At 47.1% G+C, this 26,405-nt stretch overlaps 1 protein-coding gene across 6 annotated transcripts in view; it reads left to right on the top strand.

Moving 5' to 3' along the window:
• The window catches only part of PDCD4 (programmed cell death 4), a 134,817-nt gene that overhangs the window by 64,466 nt on the left and 43,946 nt on the right, over positions 1-26,405 (top strand). For all 6 annotated transcript variants that reach the window (XM_033941747.1, XM_033941743.1, XM_033941741.1 and 3 more), the window contains 3 exons: positions 174-395; positions 6,916-7,013; positions 8,856-8,967. In XM_033941747.1, the coding sequence (XP_033797638.1) occupies positions 174-395; positions 6,916-7,013; positions 8,856-8,967 (432 nt within the window). The remainder of the gene's footprint in view (positions 1-173; positions 396-6,915; positions 7,014-8,855; positions 8,968-26,405) is intronic.

Genomic DNA, 26,405 nt, shown 5'->3' on the forward strand with positions numbered 1-26,405 from the left:
AGCTTTGAATGCCAAAGTCACAAAAAGGCATTATACAAGTCGCCATTCCATTTCCCTTTCCTTTTAAGTTACTTGACAGCTTTTTTAACTTAAAACTGACCTCTCTGTATTCATCCAGTACCTTATTACAGCAATAAACCTATGCATTTATGTGCTTCTTTTTACTCTTCTAGGAAATGTTGAAAGATTTAAATCTTGGAGAAATGAAATGCGGTTTACCAGTGCTGGCAGTATCGTTGGCATTGGAAGGGAAGGCTAGTCACAGAGAAATGACATCGAAGCTGTTATCTGCTTTATGTGGGACAGTACTTAGCACAAGTGATGTAGAAATGTCATTTGATAAGCTGCTTCAAGAACTTCCTGAATTAGTTTTGGATACTCCAAGAGCCCCAAAGGTTTGTTCATTCATCATCTTCCAATTTTGTTAATTAATTTTTTTTTTCCAAACTTCTCTGAAGCATAGCTAAATACATTTCCAGTGCAATAGTTGAGACATTCTAGACAACAGGGTTATCTCCCCATACTTGCATGGACTGCAGAAGGAATCCACTCCGGATTTTTCACTCTGCCTCCAGTATACTTCACAGATCAGCTTAGCGCCCTCTAGCAGTCTTTCCTTCTGCATGAATGGCCACAACTGTGTGTGTTCTGCTCTCCTCATTTTTATTATTTTACTTCAACATAGTTTCTTCCCCTTTTGGATGTATTTTTGCGTCTACAGCAATTTGGAGGCGCTGCCTGCTTGTGAATTCACAGACTTTGGTCTGTAGCTGACAGGCCTCTGCCAGCCATCAGCCACATCAGCCCTTTTGGATACCTGTTGGCAAGTCTGCATAGTAATCCTTGAAGTTGTCTCACCGTTTGCTAAGCAGGGGTTGAGGTCAGACTGTTGGGGGCTAAGCAGTGTCCCGCAGCTGCGTTTTTGCACCTCTGCCTGTCCTGATGCACATCCAGTGGTTCGCAGGGGTGGAGGCATTGTCAGACAGTGGAGTCTGACTGGCAGCTCGAAGATCATCTTAGAGAAGGCTTTCCCAGCAGTGTGACAGGCTCTCACAGCGATGTTGAAAAGTTAATTTTGAGGAGTTTTCTGTGTTTTCAAGTGTTCCCTTGTGTTCCCCCTCCCTGAAAAAAATCCTAAAATTGTCTTTTTTTTTCCCCCGGGAAGTGTTTATTTTAGTGCGTTTTTGGCACAAATTTGGTGCCGGTGGCCATCTTGGATTTTTAGCTATCTATTTTTCATCTTCTTCCTGCTTCTTCAAAACTCATTTTTTTGCCAGGAAACTTGCTGGTATGAAGTCCTTAGGGTCTCCTCTTGTGAACTCATGCGTTGTTTGAGCAAATTTAGCGCTTTTTGAGCGTCCTTGCGTCACATGCCGCGTGGTGCAGCAGAGGGAGGGGGTAGCTACCAGTTGTGCTTCCTCCTCACAGAAGTATGTGATTCCATGCTCAGCTAGCCCAGTGGGGAGCTGCCATTGGTTTTGGGGCTTGACTTGGCTGGTTTTTTGGGCAGCCAGGTGGCGGACCCTCCGCAATTCTTTGGATTCTCTGTCCGGGTGCCCAGACAAGGTGTGCAAATTCCAAACTATTGTTGAGTGCTTGCTGGATATTCGAGCTATAGAGCCGGTGCTACACGACCTCGCAGGCTCAGGCAGGTACTCTGTATACTTTATCATACCAAAGAAAGGATCAGAAGATTGGAGACCTATTCTGTATCTTCAGCATGTGAATGCAGCACTCAAGATTCCTCAATTCTGAATAGAAATCGTGCAGTCGGTCATTGCAGCAGTGGCTCTGGGGGAATTTCTGGCCTCCCTGAATCTGACTGAGGTGTACTTGCACGTTCCCATTTTTCCAGCCCACCACAAATTTCTGCAGTTTCATATTCTGGATCAGTATTACCAATTTATGGCCCTGCCCTTTGGGCTAGCATCAGCACCCCGGACCTTCACCAAGATGAAGATGGTATTGGTGGCTCATCTGAGAAAAATGGGGTTGCAGGTTCACTCTTATCTAGACGAGTAACTGATCAGAGCCTCCCTCCTGGAAGACCTGGACTGAATTGTCAACTACAGGAAGAGTCATCTGACACCCATGCAGTCACTGGAATATCTGGGAGTTCTTTTCAATATAGCGGTGGGCTGTATTTACCTTCCCGAGGCTCGCAGGCGGAAGCTGTGTGCTCAGATTATGGCTCTTTTGAAGAAGTCAGCTCCTGCAGCGTGGGACTGCCTTCAGGTTTTGGGGTCCATGGTGGCCACGCTGGATGTTGTCCCTTGGGTGAGAGTGCACATGCATCCTCTTCAGCATGCCTTGCTTTCCCGCTGGGCACCCAACCAGAATGCTTTGCAAATGTGTCTACCATGGATTTTGGAGGTCCAAGTGAGCATGAATTGGTAGCTTTATCCTCAGTCGCTTTGCAAGTGTTCCGTTGCACATTGCCTCCTGGACTGTGGTGACAACAGATGCCAGCCTTCAGGGTTGGGGGTGTTCAGCACTGCAATCGTCCTCTTCAGGGATGTTGGACTCTGTTCCAAAAAAGGTAGTCAATCAAATGTCTGGAGCTCGGGGCCATTTGTCAGGTCCTAAGAGCATTGCAGGTGATCCTGGAGAGTCAGGCAGTCTGGCTCTTCTCCATTCAATGTGACGGCGGTGGCCTATGTCAATTGCCAGAGAGGAACTAAGAGCTCTCCCTTGGCTCAGAAAGCCCATCTACTTTTCCTTTGGGTGGAACGTCATCTTCTGGCGCTGATGGCATCGCATGTGGCTGGAGTGGACAACGTTCAAACAGATTTTCTCAGCCAAAAGACTCTGGATCTGGGCGAGTGGGCCCTCCCACCGGAAGTGTTACAGGCAATTGTGCAGTGCTGGGGGCAGCCCAGCTTCAACCTCATGGCCAAGGCAAGGAACAAGAAGGCACAGCGCTTCTTCAGTCACAGATCCGAGCCCGGAAGCGAGGGGCTCAGTGCTCTAGTACAACCATGTCCTCCAGGAGTTCTTCTCTATGTCTTTCTTCCTTGGCCACTGATCGCTAAGTCCTTCAGAGGATTGCAGGTCATCATTCTGTTGGCGCCCTATTGGCCTCGAAGACCGTGGTATGCGGATATGTTGCAGCTGTGTGTGGGATTCAGTCTCTGTCTGAATGTCTATCTGGACCTTCTCTTTCAGGGTCCAGTAGCCATGGAAAATCCGGGTTGCTTTGCGGCATGGCTCTTGAGCAACCTGCCCTAGAACATAAAGGATATTCTGATCTGGTGGTTGATACGCTTCTCAGAGCTAAGATGTCATCCACTGTGTCGAGCTATGCTAAGGCATGGAAAACCTTCCAACAAGCCCAAGACCAGGTGGATCCTTAGTTGGCTCTGGTTGCGTGGATTTTTGGGTTTTTTCAGGCTGGTTTGGATAAAGGCCTCACTGTGGCATCTCTGTGGGTTCAGTTCTCTTTGACGTCACATCCAGATGTTGCTCGATTCTTGAAGGGGACTCTTCAGATCCGGCCGCCCGTTAAAAATCGTTTCCTGGCTTGGGACCTTAATTTGGTGCTGTCGGGCCTTGCTGGAGCTCCCTTTGAGCCTCTTCGAGATGTCTCTCTCTTGGATTTAACTATCAGGACTGTTTTTCTTGTCACCATTACCTCTGGCCGTAGGGTTTCCGAACTGCAGGTGTTGTCTTGTAGAGATTCTTTTCCCCATATTTTGGAGATGGGGGTTTGTTTGTGGGACAGTTCCTTCCTTTTTGCCAAAGGTTGTTTCAGGTTTCCATGTCAATCAGGAAGTGTGTTTGCCTGCTTTTCAGCCAACAAGTCCCAGAACTCAGGATTGCCTGCTGAAGAAATTGGACGTTCGCAGGGTGCTCCTACATAGAAAATGACATGGGGAAAAAGTTTGGTCTGTCTCTGCCCCATCCCCATGAACCCATTCCTGTTCTGTCCCCGTGAGCTCGTCCCTGTGAGCTCAGTCCCCGCCCCATCCACGCAAACCATCTGATCCCATCCACTCAAGCCTCGAATAGTTATATACTGAACTTATTTTATTAAAGTATAAAAAGAAACAATATTCTGTACAATTGTCATTTTATAAATCAAAGTTCTGGCTTCCGAACTAGAGAAATTCAGCTGGAAGGTCTTTGTTTATAAATGTTTATCAACACAGCTAATATACTACTTTATCCTAAAGCAAAAAAAAAAAATAGAATTTGTTTTTCTACCTTTGTTGTCTGGTTTCTGCTTTCCTCATCTTCTCCTCATTCAATTCCTTCCATCCACTATCTGCTTTCTCTCTGCCTCTTCCATATGCTCTTTTACTGTGCCTCTACCTTCCTTCTCTCCCTCCACCCCCACCCCCCCTATTGGTCTGGCATCCATCTTCTTCCCTCTGCTCCCCCCATAGTCCGGCATCTCTGTCTTCTTCCCTTCCATCTTCCCTTCACTTACCTAGGTGGTTTTTAGCATCTTTCTCCTCCTTTCCTCCCCTCAGATCTGGTATCTGTCTCCCTAATTCAGCATGTGCCTTTTTTCTTTATCTCCTCCTTCCTCCAGTTCCCTTCAGCATCTTCTCCCCTCTCTCTCTCTCTTCCCCATTTCTCTTCATCGTCTTTTCCTCAGTTCTCTTCAGCGTGTCTCTCTCTCCCTCTCCACCTCTCTCTCTCTCCCTCCCTCCCTCTCTCTCTCTCTCTCTCTCTCTCATATCCCTTCAGCATCTTCTCCCATCTCTCTCTCTCTCTCTCCCATATCCCTTCAGCATCTTCTCCCATCTCTCTCTCTCTCTCTCTCCCATATCCCTTCAGCATCTTCTCCCATCTCTCTCTCTCTCTCTCTCCCATATCCCTTCAGCATCTTCTCCCATCTCTCTCTCTCTCTCTCCCATATCCCTTCAGCATCTTCTCCCATCTCTCTCTCTCTCTCCCATATCCCTTCAGCGTCTGTTCCTCTCCACCCTCCTCAGCACCCTTCGCGCAATCCAATAGCCACCACCCTCCCGCTCGCCGCTATCCAAGCATCTCCCTCCCTTCCCCTTACCTTCACTGGCATTTTTAAATTTTCTCTCCCCAAGCAGCTGGAGCCTTGAAGTTGTGTGCGGCTGCCAGAAATTTCTCCTCTGACACAACTTCCTGTTTCCGGTTGTGTCAAGAGAACTTTCCGTCAGCCGCACACGACTTCAAGGCTCTGGCTGCTTGTGGAGAGAAAATTAAAAATGACCATGAAGGTGAGGGGGGAGGGAGGGAGGGAGATGCTTGGATGGCGGCGATCGTTAGGAAGGAAGTAGGGGGCTGCTAGACCGCGCAATCGGTGACCACGCGCATTCTCTCCCTTAACTGTGGTGACAAGGCCATTCACCACTTCACAGGGCAGTGAATGGCCTTGTCCCCATACCCGCGGTGACCATTTTTTTTCTCCCACTGTCATTCTACGTTATATGTAGGTCACTGACGAGTTTCGGATCTCTGACCATCTGTTTGTGCTGACTCATTCAATTAAGAGGGGTGCTCCCGCTTCTAAGGCCACAGTATCCAGATGAATTCGTAAGGTCAATTTATCAGCTTATATTCTGGCAGAGAAACACTTTCTCCTGTTTGCATCAGGGCACATTATACCAGGAGTGTGGCTTCGTCGTGAGCCAAAGCTCGAGCTGTTCCTCCTGAAGAGATTTACATGGTGGCCATGTGGTCTTCGCTTCACACGTTTGCCAAGTTCTAGAAAGTGGATGTTGCTGCCAGGCAGGACTCAGCCTTCAGGTCCTCAGTTTTAAGGGCCAGTGCAGCAAGCCCACCCTAGCTGTTTTAAGAGGGACTGATTTTGAATGTCCCTGTTATCTAGAATGTCTCACCTATTGCACTGGAAAAAGAGTTTATGTACTTACCCTCTGGTATGCTCTTTTCCAGTAGATGGGTGAGAAATTCTAGACTCCCCTGTCCTTCCTGCACCTGCTTTCAGTTTTCAGTCTACTTATGCTTCTCCAAGCTGATTCTTGGTGACCAACCAGCCCTTTGGGGTTGTGAAGAATCTGTGCATATGTTCAACTTGTTAGGAAGTAGTTTCTAATCTCCTTTGAAGTCTGTGTTGGTGGTTAACGGTACTGTTTAGTTGTTTATGAGCAGAACAATAATTTAGCCTGGGGTTACTAGTGCCTCTACTTCACATGTGTGTGTGCCTTTCTATTCTTGGGTAATGACTGTTATAAGGGGCACTAAGCTGATCTGTGAAGTACACTGGGGGCAGAGTGAAAAACCCAGAGTGGATTCCTTCTGCAGTCCATGCAAATATGGGGAGATAACCCTGTTCTCTAGAACAGTGTTTCTCAACTCAGTCCTGGATATCCCCAATGAATATGCATGAAAGAAATTTGCATATAATGGAGGCAGTGTACACAAATCAAGTTTTTGCATATTCATTGTGGATATCCTGAAAACCTGACTAGCAAGGGGGTACTCCAGGACCAAGCTGAGAAACACTGCTCTAGAATGTCTCACCTATCTACTGGAAAAGAGCTTACCAGGGTAAGTATATAATCTCTTTTTCAAACATCCACTTATAAGTGGTTGAAGTCCTGAAGAGACAGCTACAAATATGAGTGGAAGCCTTAAATAGAATACAAACAAATATATTATTTGGAGGTTGTGGTATAGCGGTTAGAGCTACAGCCTCAGCACCCTGAGGTTGTGGGTTCAAACTCCGCACTACTCCTTGTGATCCTGGGCAAGTCACTTAATCCTCCACTGTCTCAGGTTAGATATTGTGGTTGTAAAACTACAAAAAAATACTGTATAAAAATCCCAATCCCTTTCCCTTTAATAAATCCTATAAGTCTTTGTTTTAACTAGAAAAAAAAATTCAGCTATTTTCTCTTTTACAGGGAGTTGAAAAAGCTTGTCCTGACATATTTATTGGTTTGATTCAGTAATTTGTTCTGTCTTTAATAGTTGGTGGGCCAATTTATTGCTAGAGCTGTTGGAGATGAGATCTTGTGCAAGACTTACATAGACAGTTATAAAGGGACAGTGGATTGTGTACATGCCCGGTAAGTAGTAATTGCACTGCAAAAGTAGTATTGAGAGCTGTAATCTGAAATTGTATGTTCAGATTAGAGTATTGTCCAGCTAACTAATAGTCCGAAAGATTTCTATCCTATTTTATTAATGGTATTCTATTTCTGTTTTATACGGCAAATCATTTTTATTGTAACTTGCCTTGAATTGTGCTGCAACTATCAAGTTTAATAAATGATAAATGTGGTAATCTAATATAATAAAAGGGTAAGCCGCGCATGCGCACTTCCTATGCGTGCGCCGGTTTTCCGTGAGCTGTAGCGACTCATAGGAAGTGCGCATGCGCGGCTTACGGTCTGGCCTGCTCCCTGCCGTATTGCATTTTTTAGTTGAGTGGAGGACCTGGTTTAGGCCACTTCATCCTGCCAGCTGTAGCAAAAGCAGCTTCCAACTTGTTTTGCTTTCCTGATGCCGTTTTGGTTAGTAATGGTAATATGGTATGTTTTATATTCCTTTGCAGTACTTATAACTGCAGATTTTAGAGAAATAAATAAGCAGAGAGAGAGAACTAATGAGTCATGTGTCCATCCCGGTTCGTTGCCAATCTCCGCCCCCCTTTTTTTCAAAGAAGTTTTGATCCTCCTTATTCCATTTGCCTCCTTCCAGGCAGGCAAATGGAACGATTGGCTTAGTAACTTTATCACACTCTCCTCATCCTACTTCAATTTTAGAAAATTAGTAAACACGAGTTTGTTCAATCGATTTGTAAACTAAGAATCTATACAGCTCTGCTAAGATCTATATAGCTTTCCAATTCTTTCATTATATAAGATTGTACAGTTAACGCTTCGCTGATTGTCCAGCGCTTCTTGCTTTAAACCGCCTCGAACTTCCATGGCTTTGGCGGTATATAAGAATAAAATTATTATTATTATTATTATCAATGAGAAGTCTGGGACTATTGTGTTGCATAGTTTTTCTGTATAAGATTGAATAGTAGGCAGTTAAGGATTGAATAGTAGGCAGATTCACAATAAACTTACTGTCAGCATTGAGAAACTTTAATCCTTTCTATTGTCTGCACAACTCATCATACAAAAACATGTATTTTAAAATTCAATAAAGAGTAACACAAAATTCTTCTACCTCCAGATACTGTAAGATTGCACAAAACCATACAGATGCACTATTTGCAAACCATATAGCCATCAGAACATATAGGCAGACCTGCCGCATTTCCATTTGATACTGATTGCAGCAACTATCATTAGAGATAGCAGAAATAGGGACCAGTTATGGAGATTTCAAGTACATAACTCTCTGGAACTCTGGTCTCCCCAGCTTGTAGACATAGATGGTTATTAAAACGCAGGCTTGTTCTCTGTGCCAATTGGATTTTTTGTTTTGTTTTTTAGGGGGAGCAAGTGGCCTAGTAGTTAGAGCTGCTGCCTTGGCACTCAGGTTGTGAGTTGATCCCAGGTACTATAGCTAGATTGTGAGCCCACCAGGTCAGATAGGTTAAATTCTTAGATTATCTAACTACTGTTAATTGTATATCGCCTTGGGTGATTCCCTTCATAAAGGCAGTTAATAAAGCCAAATAAATAAATACACTCATTGAGAACAAGGGAAGCCAGTGTGAAGCTCCCACTTCTGCCACTGATACTCTGTGACCTGAAAAAAGTTACTTTATTTTCCATTGCCTCAGATACACCCATGTAGATTGTAAGCTCTTTTGTGCATGGACATATTGTACCTGAATACTTAACCACTGTACAGTACTGCAGATATCCAATAGCACTATAAAACTAAGTATTAATATATTAATGTTTATGCTCAGACTATATAAATGTCAGATAATTTTTTTTCACTAGAGCTGCACTGGACCGTGCAACAGTTCTACTGAGTATGAAGGGCAGAAAACGTATAGACAATGTGTGGGGATCAGGCGGTGGTCAGCAACCTGTCAAAAATCTCATTAAAGAGGTAAGTTTGCAAGTCAACTGTAAAATGTTGCTGTTTTACCATACTTCTTTCTGTAAATTGGTATTGGGATTGGTACTTTTCTGTAAACCAGCATTTCCGAACGTTTATTGCACTTGCGGACTGACAAATTGGCTGAGAAACTATTTGTGGACTGCCCTCCCACCCCTATCCATCCAATCACTACTCAACTTTAAAAATAAATAAATTCTGATCCCAAGCCCCACTAGCTGAAGCTCTCTCCACCATGGCATTGAAAACGCTGCTCTCAACCTCATATCATATTACAAGTTAAATAAAAATTAAACAAAAAATGGAAAATTAGGTGATAACCTTTTTATTGGACTAACATTATACATTTTTTTCAAGTAAAGATTTCAGAGCTCAAAACCAACTTCTTCAGGTCAGGATAGTAAGCTGCTGTTATGGTATACTGTCCTGATCTATGAAAGGAGGTTTTGGCATCTGAAAGTTAATAAAAAAGAAATATTAATCCAATAAAAAGGTGTCAGGACAAGCAGACAGCATATTTTCACAGACCAGTGATATCATCCATGGAGCCCCGGACAGTCACTGTGTACTGTCACTTTAACTTCTAAAAGAAGTCTCAAGACCGCCACGAGTGCCGTGCATGCGCGAGTGCCTTCCTGCCCGACGTCTCGTGGGACCATCAGTTCTTAGTCTTCCGTAGAGCTAAGAAGTTGTGTTTGTAGTGTCTCCAAGTGCATGTTTTTTCTACCCTCTTTCTTGCCTTTCTGCCCTTTTCACTGGTTATTTTCTTCAATTTTTTTTTTGTTTTCTGGGGCCTTCAGGCCACTCTAGGCCCCTTAGCAGGCCGGCTGCATTGATTGATTTTTGGACTCCACTTTACTCAATGACTGGTACAACCTTGCTGTGGCTATTTTTCCATCGATGACCAAGCCTTCCAACGGGTTTAAAAGTGTTCTCGGTGCAACAAGGCCATCTCTATCACTGACCTGTACAGCTGGTGCGTTCAATGTCTTGGTCCTGAGCATCGGGTCAATTCTTGTCTCTGCTGTTCTACTCTTCAGAAACATTCTCTAAAGGCTAGGCTTCTGCAGCAGGAGAAACTTTTCGAGTCCCCTTCAACATCAACCATGTCTTCTCCACCAAAACCTAAAAATCATGGAGGCATTGACTATGACGCCAGCACCCCGCTCAGTGTCAGCACCGGTGGAATTATTGACTTCTCCTCCTAAATATGCTAAGAAGCGTTTTCATACTTTACCTTCCACTCATACATCAACAACTTCTCAAGCATCAAGTTGATGCACACCAAACACCGACACAAGTGCAACTAGCCCCTGTTTCTCCCTCAGCTTCATCAGTACCATCCCAGCCCGAGCATCGCTCCACCAGGGACTCTGGTACCAAACTTGCGAACCCTCATAGACACTGCAGTTCTTCTCGCTCTACATCAGATTGGTACTGAGACACCACTAGAAGTTCTTCCAAGCACCGAAGTCAAAAGTCTTCTCATCGATATTGGTCTAAATTGAAAGACCACTGCTTGAAACGTGCCTCATCTCCCAAAAGAACTGATTTTGGGTCCGACCTCTCAGATCCTACTTTTTCTGATCCAGAACTATCTACTTCAGAATCCTTCGGTATAATGTAAGATTCTTCTCTTCTACCACCCAGAAGGAGGTGTCTGCCAGAGTTTATCATTCATTAGATCAGTGGTCTCAAATTCAAACCCTTTGCAGGGCCACATTTTGGATTTATAGGTACTTGGAGGGCCGCAGAAAAAATAGTTAATGTCTTATTAAAGAAATGACAATTTTGCAGGAGGTAAAACTCTTTCTAGTTTATAAATCTTTTCTTTTGGCTAAGTCTTAATAATAATATTGTCATTTATAGCTAAAGAGACATATGATCAAGAAATTGTTTTATTTTGCTTTTGTGATTATGCTAAACATACCAAGGGCCTCAAAATAGTACCTGGCGGGCCGCAAGTTTGAGACCACTGCACTAGATTTATCCATCAGATGGGACAAGCCCTTCCAGTAAAGATGGAATCTGAATCTGAGCTGAGTTGTTTGATGCCTTGGACTTTGAACAAATTCCTAACGATTGTTTAAAATTTCCATTTCACCATCTTATGAGGGATACTGTGTTTAAAAATTGGGAGATGCCTCTTCTTGTACCCATGGCACCAACAAAGCTATACTCTCTTTACAGAGTCCAGGCATGTCCAGGGTTTGACAAACCTGAACCTCAGCATCACTCTTAGTTGAGTCTGCCCATAAAAGATCATCTAGTATTAGGACATAATCCAGTACTCCTCCTGGGAGAGAGGGCTGTACCCTGGACAAATTTGATTGCTGACCCTATCAAAACACTGTGGGATTCATAATCAAAATGGAAATACGTCTAAAATCCCACCTAAATCGGCATTTGGATGATCAAAAAGACAAGTCATCCAAGTGCCGATAATTGAAACAGGTTTTAGACATATCTAAAAACAGCTTAGGTCTTTTCAGTACTGCTGTACGCCCAGAGCTGAAAGGGACATTTTAGGAAGAGTGGTGAGGGCGGGATTTAGGCAGGACATAGGCTGACCTAGACTTAGTCGTACTGCAAGAATAACCGAAAGTTTAACGAGACTGCCTAGACAGAACTTGTACGTTGTGACTTAGGCAATGTAAAAACAGGTCTAAATGCCATAAGGACATAAGCAGTGCCTCTGCTGGGTCAGACCAGAGGTCCATCCTGCCCAGCAGTACACTCGCGCGGCGGCCCATCAGGTCAAGGACCTGCATAGTAATTCTCTATCAGTACCCCTCAATCCCCAGAAGGTATCCAAAGAGAACAGATAACTACTGCAGACACAAAGTACAGACTTGGTGATCATTGACCCCCCTCCCCCAACACCATAAAAATCAGAATAGAAAAGTACATACCGTATATAGTCGAATATAAACCAGGATTTTTGGGTAAAAAAATTGACCCAAAAATGGTGGATAAGTAGCGATTTTCCTACGCTCCTGCCCTGTGCAGAGTTGCTATGTGAAATGGCTGCCACGAGTTCTTGTGGCAATTTTGTGAGTTTCTATGGTCTCATGAGGTTGCCACAAGTTATCCCAGGACAAGCAGGCAGCATATTCTTGACTGATGGGTGTCGGCACCGACGGAGCCCCGGTACGGACAATTTTAGAGTGATTGCACTCTAAGAACTTGGAAAGCTCTAGCAGGCCGCACCGCGCACGCGCGAGTGCCTTCCCACCCGACGGAGGCGCGCGGTCCCCAGTTAGGATAAGCCAGCTAAGAAGCCAACCCGGGGAGGTGGGTGGGACGCAAGAATATCTGCCTGCTGTCCCTGGATAACACCTGTTACGGTAAGTAACTGTGCTTTATCCCAGGACAAGCAGGCAGCATATTCTTGACTGATGGGTGACCTCCAAGCTAACAAAAAGAGGGATGGTGGGAAGGTTGGCCATTAGGAAAACAAATTTTGCAAAACAGATTGGCCGAAGTGACCATCCCGTCTGGAGAATGCGTCCAGACAATAGTGAGATGTAAAAGTATGAACTGAGGACCAAGTGGCAGCCTTGCAGATTTCCTCAATAGGAGTGGAACGGAGGAAAGCTACAGATGCTGCCATAGCTCTAATTCTATGGGCCGTGACAGAACCTTCCAGAGTCAGTCCGGTCTGAGCATAACAGAAAGAAATGCACGCTGCAAGCCAATTGGACAGCGTACGTTTAGAAACAGGATGTCCCAATTTATTCGGATCAAAGGACAGAAAGAGTTGAGGGAATGATCTGTGGGGCTTAGTACGGTCTAAGTAGTAAGCTAAAGCCCGCTTACAGTCCAAAGTATGCAAAGCCTGTTCTCCAGAGTGAGAGTGAGGTTTCGGAAAGAAAACAGGCAGAACAATGGATTGGTTGAGATGGAATTCAGAGACAACCTTAGGGAGAAACTTTGGATGTGTACGCAGAACCACCTTGTCATGATGAAAGACGGTAAAGGGTGGGTCTGCTACTAGTGCATGGAGCTCACTGACCCTCCTGGCAGAGGTGAGAGCAATCAGGAAGAGAACCTTCCAAGTGAGAAATTTGAAAGAAGCCGTGACCAAAGGTTCAAACAGAGGTTTCATTAAGGCTGAAAGAACCACGTTAAGATCCCAGATCACAGGAGGAGGTTTAAGAGGTGATTTCACATTGAAAAGTCCTCGCATGAATCTGGAGACCAAGGGATGAGCTGAAAGGAGTTTCCTATGGACTGGCTCATGAAAAGCAGCAATAGCACTGAGGTGGACTCTGATGGAAGTAGACTTGAGACCAGAATCAGACAAAGAAAGAAGGTAATCCAACACGGTCTCCACAGCAAGGGACGTAGGATTATGATGATGAAGAAGACACCAGGAAGAAAACCGTGTCCACTTCTGATGGTAACATTGCAGAGTGGCCGGTTTCCTGGAGGCATCCAGAACAGAACGAACGGGCAGAGATAAAAGAGTATCATTTGAAGTCAGCCCGAGAGATACCAGGCTGTCAGGTGCAGAGACTGGAGGTTGGGATGCAGAAGGGTCTCCTGATGTTGTGTGAGCAGAGAAGGAAATTGTGGAAGTAGAATAGGTTCCCTGGAACTGAGTTGAAGTAGAAGGGAGAACCAATGTTGCCTGGCCACCGTGGCACAATCAGAATCATGGTGGCCTGTTCCCTCTGGAGCTTGAACAAGGTCCTGAGCATGAGAGGCAGAGGAGGGAAAGCATACAGGAAGAGATTGGACCAATCCAGGAGAAATGCATCCGCTGCCAGACGGTGAGGAGAGTAGAGTCTGGAGCAGAAGTGGGGCAGCTGATGATTGTGAGGAGCTGCAAAGAGGTCTATCTGAGGAGTGTCCACTGAGCGAAGATGGACTGCAGAGTAAAAGGATCGAGTGTTCACTCGTGAGGCTGGAGAATTCTGCTGAGCTTGTCCGCTAAGGAATTCTGTTCTCCCTGAATTTAGATAGCTTTTAGGAATAGGTGGTGATCTGTGGTCCAAGCCCAAATCTTCTGGGCTTCCTGGCACAAGAGGCGAGAGCCCGTCCCACCCTGCTTGTTGATGTAGTACATCGCAACTTGATTGTCTGTGCACAGTAGAAGGACCTGAGGAAAGAGAAGATGCTGGAAGGCCTTGAGGGCATAAAACATCGCTCTGAGTTCCAGGAAGTTGATGTGATGTTTCATTTCCTGGGCTGTCCAAAGTCCTTGAGTTTGGAATTCGTTCAAATGAGCTCCCCAGGCATAAGGGGAGGCGTCGGTGGTGATGACAAGTTGATGAGGAGGTAGATGGAACAAAAGACCTCTGGAGAGATTTGAGGATATCAACCACCATTGTAGAGACTGATGAAGAGAGGATGTCACAGATATGTGTCATGAGCAAGGATCCGTCGCTTGGGACCACTGGGTCGCTAGGGTCCATTGAGGAGTGCGTAGGTGGAGATGTGCGAAGGGTGTGACATGAACTGTGGAGGCCATGTGACCCAAGAGTATCATCATTTGCTTGGCAGAGATGGAACGTTGATGAAGCACCTGCTGACACAAAGATTGGAGAGTGTGAAGACGGTTGGACGGCAGAAAAGCTCTCATGAGGACTGTGTCCAGCACCGCTCCAATGAATTGAAGTCTCTGAGTGGGGATAATATGAGATTTGGGTAGATTGATCTCGAACCCCAGAAGTTATAAAAACATGATGGTCTGGTTGGTGGCCTGGAGTACTATCTGAGAAGAATTGGCCTTTATCAACCAATCGTCCAGGTAAGGAAACACCTGAAGGTGGTGGGAACGTAGAAAGGCGGCCACCACAATCAGACATTTGGTGAACACTCTTGGAGAGGAGGCCAGACTGAAGGGTAGCACCTTGTATTGGTAATGACAATGGTTGATCATGAAGCGGAGGTACTGTCTGGAGGCCAGATTGACCGGTATGTGAGTGTATGCTTCTTTGAGATCTAGGGAACATAGCCAGTCGCCTTGATTGAGAAGAGGATAAAGAGTAGCTAGAGAAAGCATCTTGAATTTCTCTTTTACCAAGCATTTGTTGAGATCGCGAAGATCTAAAATGGGTCTGAGATCTCCTGTCTTTTTGGGAACTAGAAAGTAACGGGAGTAAAATCCCTGCCCCTTTTGATCCAGAGGAACCTCCTCTATGGCGTTCAGAAGAAGGAGGGATTGAACCTCTTGAAGAAGGAGGGAAGACTGAGAAGTGTTCAAAGCAGACTCTCTTGGCAGACTTTGGGCAGGAAGAGTCTGGAAATTGAGAGAGTAGCCGTGGCGGATGATGTTGAGGACCCACTGATCCGAGGTGATGATTTCCCAACGGCTTATGAAATGAGTAAGGCGTCCTCCTATGGGCTGCTGAAGATGGGCAGAAGGAGAGAGACTGGCTATGTCCTGGAGAACCAAGTCAAAAGGGTTGAGTTGATTTCTGTGAAGGGGGAAGTTTCACCTGCTGTTGCTGCTGTGCTGGTCTAGCAGCTTGCCTCTGTTGTTGCCTCTGACGCCTGGGTTGCTGCTGGGTCTGAGGTAAAGGACGAGCCACAAATCTACGTTGATAGGCCGATTGTTGGCGAAAAGGCCTAGTAGGTGGGGTCTTCTTCTTTGTCTTTAGGAGAGTGTCCCATCGAGTCTCATGAGCTGAGAGTTTCTGAGTAGTGGAGTCCATGAATTCTCCAAACAGCTCATCCCCCAAACAAGGTGCATTGGCCAGTCGATCTTGATGATTGACATCGAGTTCTGAAACTCTGAGCCAGGCCAGTCGCCGCATAGCTACCGACATAGCCGTGGCCCTAGAGGTCAGCTCAAAGGTATCATAGATTGATCTGACCATGAACTTGCGCAGTTGTAAGAGCGATGAAGAAGTTTGGCGAAAGGCAAAAGATGACAAAGTCTGAATGAGATGCTTAAGGTAAAAAGAAAAATGGAAAGCATAGTTCCCTGATCTATTTGCTAGCATCGCATTTTGATACAACCTCTTGCCAAACTTATCCATGGCCTTACCTTCTCTGCCAGGAGGGACAGAAGCGTATACACTAGTCCCCGTGGATTTCTTTAAAGTAGATTCCACCAGTAAGGACTCATGGGGGAGTTGCGGCTTGTCAAAGCCTGGAATAGGTATGACCTTATATAAGGAGTCCAGTTTGTGGGGAGCTCCTGGGATTGTCAAGGGTGTCTCTAGATTTTTGTAAAATGTGTTTCTTAATATGTCATGGAGAGGCAGTTTGAGAAATTCCCTTGGAGGCTGGTCAAAATCCAAAGCATCAAGAAATGCCTTGGATTTTTTGGATTCAGCCTCCAAGGGAATAGAGAGAGATTCACACATCTCTTTGAGAAAAGAGGTAAAAGAAGTTGCATCAGGTTTAGAGGATGGATCCAAAACAGAAGGATCCTCTTCTCCTGATGAACACTCTCCCTCTGAGAGAAGAGGGTCCTCCGAATCGCCCCACAGATCAGGGTCCCGCACTTGAAAACTGCGGTCCCGGGATTCCGGTGTGGAGGGTTCTAGGTGTCGAGTTTTATGCATCGACTTCCCAGACCTCTGTGAAATGGTACCGGGAGATGTTATAGGCTGTGTCGGCGCCGATGTTTGAACAGCCTGGTGTAAGGATCTCGGTTCCGGCGCTAAGACTGGCATAGATACCGAGGAAGTGGTATGCATCGGTACCGACAAGGTGGATGCCGACAAAGGAGGCTGCTCCACTGTCGGTACCGGAGGCTCAGACCGGACCGGGACTGGAAGGCTCGGTGTCAGAAGGGCAGGTAACAGCTGCTGTAGTTGTTCTTTAAGCTGTACTTGCAGGACGGCGGCAATGCGCTCGTCCAGTGAAGGCACCGGTACCGCTTTTTTCTTCTGCGGTACCTTGGGTGCCACTCTACACTCCGAAGAGGAACCCGATGTCGAGGGGCTTACCTCAATCGGAGCGGAGCGCTTCCGCGGGCGCCTCGAGATCGACAGGATTGGGCTCGCTGCCACTGAGACCGGAGGGCGCTCCAGCGGGGAAGGCTTCTTAGCCGACTTACCTGAAGGGTGCGACACCGGCGCGGTGTCACGCGGTGTCGACGAGGCAAGTGCCGACTGCGTCGGGGTCGAAGTGGGGACCGGTGCCGGCGAATCCGACATCTCGGTACCAAACAATAATCGCTGTTGGATTTGTCGATTTTTTTAAAGTTCTCTTTTTAAGAGTGGCACAGCGGGTGCAAGTAGACGCTCGATGGTCAGGACCAAGACACTGTAGACACCAGTTGTGCGGGTCTGTGAGTGAAATTGGTCGAGCGCACCGCTGGCACTTCTTAAACCCGGGTTGAGGGGGCATGAATGTAAAAACGGCTTCAGCCAAATCGAAGGCCGAGGCCTCGATGGTGGCAACAGGCCCCGCTGGGGCGAAACCGAAAAAATGCGGCCTGCTAGAGCTTTCCAAGTTCTTAGAGTGCAATCACTCTAAAATTGTCCGTACCGGGGCTCCGTCGGTGCCGACACCCATCAGTCAAGAATATCTGCCTGCTGTCCCTGGATAACACCTGTTACGGTAAGTAACTGTGCTAACTGGCAGCAACCATTTCGGGTTACAACTCTTCAAGGGGTAGGAGTGTAGGAAGATTGCTCCTGCCCCGGTTCTCCATTGGACTACCAGGGCTTCAAAGGTAGGTTTTTTAAAAAAGTCTGGGAGGCAGGCTGTGTCAGAGTTGGCTGGGACAGGAGGTGGGAGGGTTCCCTCCTGTCCTGGCCCACTACTGGGCCACCAGGGCTTATGGCAGGCCCAGGATGTTAGCGGGTGGGTGCTGACCCAAATATAAACTGAGACCCCCATTTATGGGCCAGTTTTTTGGCCTAAAAATCTGTTATATTCAAGTATATATGGTACCTCTGCAGGAGAGGGGCTGAGGGTTCTACTCAAAGTATTTCCTCATACTTAAAAAGACTGGAGGTCTCCATCCAATTCTGGACCCTCCACACACTCATCAAATACTTAGTGAAAGAGAAATTTCAAATGGTATGTCTGGGAACACTGTTACCACTATTAGAAAAGAATAACTTTCTCTGTTCTCTAGACCTCAAAAAAGCAAACCCATATTCCCATCCTCCCAGCCCACAGGATATATAAGGGACACGCCATTTCCAGTACAAGAAACATAAAACAGGGAGGAAGTGACGTCATCTCGCCGAATGGCAGCTTAAAGCAGGAGCTCCGTCGGGCTTTTGCTGCACTGCGCGCTGAGCGCTTCCAAAGAGAGGAGTGTCGGCCACTTTGTGGGTGATCCGGGGTCCCCTTTCCATGGCGACTCGCAAGCGCCTCGAAAAATTTAAATTTTTTGGTGATCCGCCCGAGAAATCGGGCTCGGAGGCGGCGAGCAGCGGGGGGGAGAAAAAAAAGATGGCGGCCGGATCGGCAATTCCCTCCGAGTCGGAGGATGAGGGCCTGCCAGAACAGATGGGGGATGCTGGAGAGCAGCCCCCGAAATCCATAACGGACTGGTTTAAGGACTTAAAAGCGGAAATCGTAGGTGTGAGGGGGGATGTCAGAGCAGCGATCACGGAGCTGAAATCAGAGGTCAGTGCATTGGGAGCCCGAGTCTCGGCTTCTGAAGACCACGTGGCCACTCTTACTGCGGAGGTGTCTACTACCAAAGATGTTACAGGCCGCATATCTAACGAGATCCGGGACCTACAGAATCAAGTGGAGGACCTTGAAAATCGCTCTCGGCGCAGCAATCTGCGCTTTAAGGGAATCCCTGAAACTGAGGCTTACAGAGATTGTAAAGCGGTGGTTAGAGCTTTTTGTGAACACCTGCTGCGAGCTGACGGGGCGGATGTACCGGAGACCATTGTGCTGGTACGTGCCCATCGTAGTCTGGGAACTGCCCGAGCCCAGGGCACCCGGGATATCATCGCTTGCTTTGGGGAGTTCACCCTAAAGGAAAGAATTTTGCTGGCTGGCCGTCGACAGTCTGCTCTCCGGTGGAATGATTTGGCTGTGGGAGTGTTTCAGGACCTGGCTTGGACTACTTTGCAGAAGCGGAGAGCGTTTCATGAAGTCACGCAAGTGTTGCGCTCTGGGGGCCATAGATACCGTTGGCTCTTTCCCTTCGGCATGTGGCTGACTATTAATGGTTCTTCTAGACGTGTGAGCACGGTGTCGGAAGCCTGGGCGGAGATGCGAGCCCTGGGCTGTGGGAATCTACGGGATGCAGACCGACCTCCGGCGGTGGCTTCTACATCTGCGCAGAGTGAGCCTTGGAGCACTGTACTGCGCTCGGGCAAGAAGTCTGTGAAGCCCCAGTCCTGAACACACCGGTTTCCCCTTTTTCTGGTTAGCCTTGATACCAGGCTTTGCCTTGGCTGGTTCGGAGTGGACTTCTTGGAACTTTCTGGTGGAGCTGGAGGCTATAGTTAGCCCTCTGCTTTATTGGACTGGAGCTTTCTGATAGCTTTGTGCTGTCCAATATGTTATCAGTAATATTGCCAATTTAGCATGTAATAGTGCTCAGTTTGTCTGGTAGTATTGCCAATTTTGCATGTAATATTTCAAAGCGTGGTTGCTGGGTGGTTTAGTTACCTGGCTGTTTGGGTTTGGACTGTGATGTGTGTTATGGTTGGTCTGCTGGGGGTTGGGTGAGTGGGGGGAAGGATTGGGAGTTGAATACAAGGGGGGGGGTGTGGAGTGGCACATGGTGACAAGGTGTGGAGGTATTCTTTGGGAGTTTCTTGGACATAGTGGAGGGGTGATGATTGCCTGTAGGGGAGGTTTGCACTTTCTCCGCGCTGGCGAATCCTGGAACTAAGGGTTCGAGGCAGCATGGGGGAGGGGGGTGGGGTCTGGGGGGGTTAGGGTGGGGAGGGGGGGGGAGGGGGGAGGAGAAGCTTTTCACTGTAGGTTCGTGGAATGTTAATGGGCTTAATAGCCCGGGTAAGCGTAGTATTGTATGTAAAGAACTGGCTCGACTGCAATGGGATGTTTGTTTACTTCAGGAAACACATTTGAGGCCTCGAGATGTGGCTGTCTTACGTTCCCCCCTTTATGATCAGATTTGGACTCATCAGGGGGCGACTCCAGGGAAGAAGGTGGGGGGCTTGGCTATATTAGTGCGCAAGGGCTTGGGGCTGGTGGTTAATCAAGTTTATCGTGATGGTGCAGGGAGATGTTTAGCCCTTGTGGCTACGTTACAGGGTCGCACCATAACTCTTATCAATCTGTATGGCCCCAATGCAGATCAGGCCAGCTATTTTGGGTCTCTTAAAGCGGATCTGGTTGGGTTGGTGAAGGGGTCTGTGTACCTTGGGGGGGACTTTAATGTTACACCAGATGTTGTTTTGGATCATTCTGTAGGTGGGACTCGCTCGCCGTCTAGGGCTGCTAGACGGGCTTTACTGTCATTGTTCTCTTCTCTGGGCTTGGTGGACTGCTGGAGGTTGTCTCATCCCACACAGCGTTCCTATACTCATTACTCACATGCACATAAATCGTATGCACGTATAGACGGGCTATGGACCCATCGAAATTCGTGGGGGGGGATTCGACAAGCTGAAATAGGAGCTATTCAAATTTCCGACCATGCGCCAGTATGGGTGGCCTGTACGGGTTACTGGGCTGGGGAGGGACGGCGTTTCTGGAGACTCAATGAGTCTTTATTGAAAGATCCTGTGGTGGTTCGGGAGGTGAATGAGGCGGTAGACCAGTACCTCCAGATTAATGATAATAATACGGTTAGCGATGCGACTTTGTGGGATGCCCTGAAGGTGGTGGTGCGGGGTATTTTCATTAAGTGGGGGGCTCGTCGTAAGCGTCAACGGGCGCAACGTTCATTGGCATTGCATGAACAGTTAGAGCGGTTGGGGAGGCAGCATCAGAGACACCAGGACCCCTTGGTGTATGAGCATCTTCTTAGGGTAAGGGCGGAACTTTCTTTATTGCAGATGGGGGAATATGAGTTTTTGAGAGAGCGTTTGAGTCAAACGGTTTATGAGTATAATAATACCCCGGGATCTCGTTTGGCTCGGCTTATTAAGCTGAAGCAAGCGAGAGCAGCTATTACAGAGATAAGGGATTCGCGGGGTACGGTACATCGTTCAGATTCGGCTATTAGCGCGGTCTTCCTTAAATTTTATTCTGATTTGTATCGGAAATCCGGGGGGCGAGATGCCATGGCTCTGGAGGGATATCTCTCGGAGTTGCGGCTTCCTCGGCTTTCGGACGTGGATAGAGATATGCTTAATGAACCTATTGAATTGGGAGAAGTCCTGGGAGTCATTGCTAATTTGAAGTTGGGTAAATCGCCTGGCCTGGATGGGTATACTAATCAGTTTTATAAACTTTTTCGGGAGATTCTCGCTCCGCTGTTGGTTAGAGTTGCGAATGGGATACGGGGAGGTTCATCGTTGCCCTCTACTATGGGAGAGGCCGGGATCACAGTCCTGCTTAAACCGGGTAGGGATCCTACTGGGTGTGGGTCATATCGACCGATCTCCTTATTGAATACGGATGCAAAAATTTTAGCAAAGGTCTTAGCGCTTCGCTTGGGACGGGTTCTGCCCTCTCTGGTGCACTTGGATCAATCGGGTTTTGTTCAAAGGCGGCAGGTTGGTGATAATATTAGACGAACGTTACATCTCATGTGGGCGGCACAGAGGTCTTCAGCTAAGATTGCCTTTTTGGCAATCGATGCGGAGAAGGCTTTCGATCAGGTTGACTGGGAGTTCTTGTGGGAAGTGATGACTCGGATGGGGTTGGGAGCTTCTTTTTTGGCCTGGGTGCAAGCCTTTTATGCGGCCCCCAGAGCCACTGTGCGTGCAAATGGGGTTTATAGCGAGTTTTTTTCCATAGGGAGAGGCACTCGACAGGGTTGCCCTTTGTCTCCTCTGTTGTTTGCTCTCTCTATGGAACCTCTGGCCATTCGTATTAGGGAACATGGTGATTTATTAGGGGTGATGATTGGGGATATGGAACATCGTTTAGCACTGTTTGCCGATGATGTGTTATTGTATGTCCGAGAACCGGAGGTCTCGTTACCTATTTTGGTGGATCTTTTGTTGGATTATGGGAGGGTTTCGGGGTTTACGGTGAATATGGATAAATCTGAACTGTTGAGTGTAAATTTAGGGGCTGAGGATCAGCGTAGATTAGCTGCCCGGTTTCCCTTTCGCTGGGCTCCTGGGGTTATCCGCTATTTGGGGATTCGTTTACCGGTTGATTTATCCCAATTGTATACAGCTAATTATGCTCGGATTATTCACCAAATCCGGACTGATATACAACGCTGGAATGGGTTTTGGTTGTCTTGGTGGGGTCGCATTGCAGTTTTAAAAATGAATATTTTACCCCGCTTGCTTTTTCTCTTTCAAACGTTACCGATTTCGGTTCCCAAATTGGTGTTGAAACAGTTGCACACTTTGTTCTTTCGGTTTATTTGGCAGGGGAGATCCCCTCGTATTTCCAGAGCTGCATTGTGGGCGGCCAGGGACAAAGGGGGGCGGGCGGTGCCGAATTTGTTCTGGTATTACCGGGCTGCTCAGCTGCGGCTCATATTGGATTGGGAAATAGCGGACTTTAAATTGGCGGTACGCATGGAGCAGCATTTTGTGGGACGTCCCTGCTTGAAACATTGGCTTTGGTCCTCGTCCATGGGGGTCCGGACGGTGGCGGTTCCGGGGAATCCGTTTTTGGACCATCTAGTGAAAGTGTGGTGTGTCACTCGAAAGCGTTGGGGGGGTGGGGTGGTCCCATCGGTGCTTGGTGCGATGCGGGAGGAGCCCATGTTCCCGGCCGGTGGGGAGAGTTCTGTTTTTGTGCGCTGGGCGCAGTTGGGGCTACACACCTTTAGGGATGTGCTTCAGAAGGGGGTCCTGGTGTCTTTTGAAACCTTTAGAATTAGTGCTGCCTTGCCCAAAGGAGATTTTCTAGCCTATTCTCAGATACGTCATTTTCTTCACTCCCAGAAGTGGGATCGGGAGCCTATTCAGTCTTTAGATCCCTTGGCTCACTTGTGGGTCACCCTTAGGAGCCTTCCTAAACCGGTTTCTGTTCTTTACCAATATATTCGGGGCTCCTTTTCTTTCCCGGCTCTCTACCAACGGGCTTGGGAGGTGGATCTAGGTTGTACCTTCTCGGTTGGGGAGTGGGCACTGATCACTACAGAAGTGGGCAAGGCATCCTCTTGTGCACTTATTAAGGAGAATGCCTATAAGGTGGTCGTTCGGTGGTACTACACGCCGGAGCGACTGCACCGAATGTTCCCTGGTGCTTCAGTATTGTGTTGGAGATGTGGGTTGGCTTCGGGGACTTTTTTGCATATTTGGTGGGACTGCCCTATCCTACAGCCTTATTGGAGGAAGGTAGTGGGATGTTTATCACAATTGTTACAAATTTTATTGCCCTTTTCTCCACAGGGATGCTTGTTGGGCCTTTATAATGTGTGTTTATATTCCTGGCAAACCAAACTTCGACGCTGGGGTTTGGCGGCTGCCAAGTGCTTGATTGCTGCTCATTGGAAGCAGGAACTGGCACCTACTCAACTGGATTGGACTCTAAAGCTTCAATTTATTTATCAAATGGAACTGTCTATTGCAAAGCGTCATGGTTACTATTATACTTACACACGGACTTGGACACGAATCCTTGAAAAAATCGAATCTTTGTTTTAAGCTTCTTTCGGGGGGGGGGGATGGTGGATGGGGGGACTCTCCTGCAGAACCAACAGGGAGTCCCTCTTTGTTAGTGGTAGTGCGGGGGGGTGGGGGGACATAGTGGAGTTCGGGTTACTGCTTTCTACTGGGGGATTGTTGGTAGGGGTGGGAGCACTTTTTGATGATTGTATTGTTGGGGGAGCATGATGAGACTTATAGATCTCTTGTTGTGGTTTTGTATGCTTGTTTGCACCTCTGTTGTTCCTGCTATGCAATTTCTGGTGTGTATAATTTTATACTCAAAATCTTTTAATAAACATTTATTGATAAAAAAAAAAAGAAACATAAAACATAGAATATGACGGCAGAAGAGGGCCGGCGGCCCAACAAGTCTGCCCTCTTAAGAACCCTCCCTCCCTGGTGTACCCATCTTTTATGCATAACTCTGTAGCACCCCCACCTGTTTGTCCCATTGACTTTTGAAGTCGAGTACGCTACTAGCCTCGACCACCTGGCGTGGAAGTTTATTCCATCGATCAATCACCCGTTTGGTGAAGAAGTATTTCCTGGTGTCACCATGAAATCTTCCCCTCTTAAGTTTTAGCGGATGCCCTCTTGTTGCCGTGGGATCCGTAAGAAAAAATAATTCTTCCTCCACTTCAAGGTACTACCATTTGGACTACACCAAAACAAAGGAATCCAACGGAGTCTGCAGCAAACACAAAACAAAACAAAACTGCAGACTATGTACAGGATGCAGGCAATGTTTATTATACCGATAATAGGATGCAGTAAATATACAACCTTATTACCAACCAAGGGACCCGACATGGTCTGGGTTTCGGATAACACGCCTCTCAAGAAAGATATAGTGGCTCTAGAAAAGATTCAAAGAAGAGCGACCAAGGGGATGGAACTCCTTGTTTGAGGAAAGACTAAAATGGTTAGGGCTCTTCAGCTTAGAAAAGAGACATCACCATTCTCCTTCCTTTTGACCAACCAATGTCCTCCATGACAGACACACTACAAAGGACACTTGAAGCAGTAGCAACATGGATGAAAAATCACAAATTGAAACTGAATCCAGACAAGACAAAATTCATTCTCCTCGAAAATAATAAAACCCCAACCATAACAAATCTAGTAATAAACTCAATCACATACCCCATACAACCCACTCTAAAACTTCTAGGAATGACGATAGACAGATGCTGTACCATGCAACCACAAATCAACAAAACAATACAAAAATCATTCGTGGTCATGAGAAACTTGAGGCAAGTTCAAAAATTCTTCGACAGAACACTATTCCAGTTCTTGGTGCAGTCCCTAGTTCTAGGTCTTCTAGACTACTGCAACATACTCTATCTCCCCTGCCCCGCAACCATGATAAAACAACTACAAACAGTTCAAAATCCATCCTGTACAAAATCCATCCTGTACAGTCGGGATGGATATGGCAACGAAGGCAGAGGGGCTGGAATCACTATGGGTCAAATTGCCGGGAAACAAGAGTGCAGGCATAAAACTGGGGCTGTACTATCGCCCACCTGGTACGCCGGAAGGAGTCGGACACGACTTGGAAGCTGAACTGAGACAAGAATTCAGGACTGGAAGTGTAACAGTGATGGGGGACTTCAACTACCCGGGGATTGACTGGAGTACGGGTCACTCCAACTGCGCTAGGGAAACAAGATTTGTAGAAGCTGTGAGGGACTGCTTCATGGAGCAACTAGTCAGGGAACCGACGCGAGGGAGTGCTACTCTTGACCTCATCCTAAACGGATTAGGGGGGCCTGCAAGAGGGGTAGAAGTGGGAGGACCACTAGGCAACAGTGACCACAATGCGATCAGATTCACATTAGAAAGGGGGACACCCACAGTAAGGAGGACTGCAACAACTGCGCTCAACTTCAGGAAAGGGAACTATGCTGCTTTGAGGGAAATGGTGGGGAGAAAGCTCAGAAACATCCTTAGGATGGAGACTGCAGGAAGCGCCTGGACCCTATTCAGGGACACCCTGCAGGAAGCACAAAGAATGTACGTCCCCAGTTTCAGGAAAGGCGGCAAGAACAAGCGATCAAAGGACCCGGTTTGGATCTCAACAGAAGCAAAGAGGGCAATAAATGACAAAAAAGTATCCTTCCGGAGATGGAAAAAGGACCCAACGGAGGAAAATCACCAGGCGCACAGGAAATGCCAAAAGGAATGCCACCGGGAGGTTAGAAAAGCAAAAGGGAACTACGAAGAGGGGCTGGCCAGGAAGGCGAAGAACTTCAAGGCATTCTTCAGTTACGTAAAGGGGAAGCGACCAGCGAGAGAGAAGGTGGGGCCGTTGGACGATGGGGATAGGAAGGGAGTGATTAAGGAGGATAAAGAGGTAGCTGAGAGGTTGAACACGTTCTTCTCGTCGGTTTTCACAAGAGAAGACACATCTAACATACCGGATTCAGAGGAGCTCATAAGTGGGGAACAGGCTGAAAAATTGGAACACATAGAGGTAAGTAAGGAGGATGTCCTCAAACAGATAGACAGGTTAAAATGCGGCAAATCGCCAGGCCCAGACGGGATCCACCCAAGGGTTCTGAAGGAACTAAGACAAGAAATAGCGGGCACAATCCAGCATGTTTGCAACCTATCCTTGAAAACTGGAGAGGTACCAGAGGACTGGAAACTGGCGAATGTCACACCTATCTTCAAGAAGGGATCGAGGGGTGACCCCGGGAACTACAGGCCGGTGAGCCTGACTTCAATTATAGGGAAGATGGTGGAAGCTATGATCAAGGATGGTATTTGCGAGCACATCGAGAGAAA

Source organism: Geotrypetes seraphini, chromosome 4, assembly GCF_902459505.1.
Source record: "Geotrypetes seraphini chromosome 4, aGeoSer1.1, whole genome shotgun sequence".
Classification (NCBI taxonomy): Eukaryota; Metazoa; Chordata; class Amphibia; order Gymnophiona; family Dermophiidae; genus Geotrypetes; species Geotrypetes seraphini.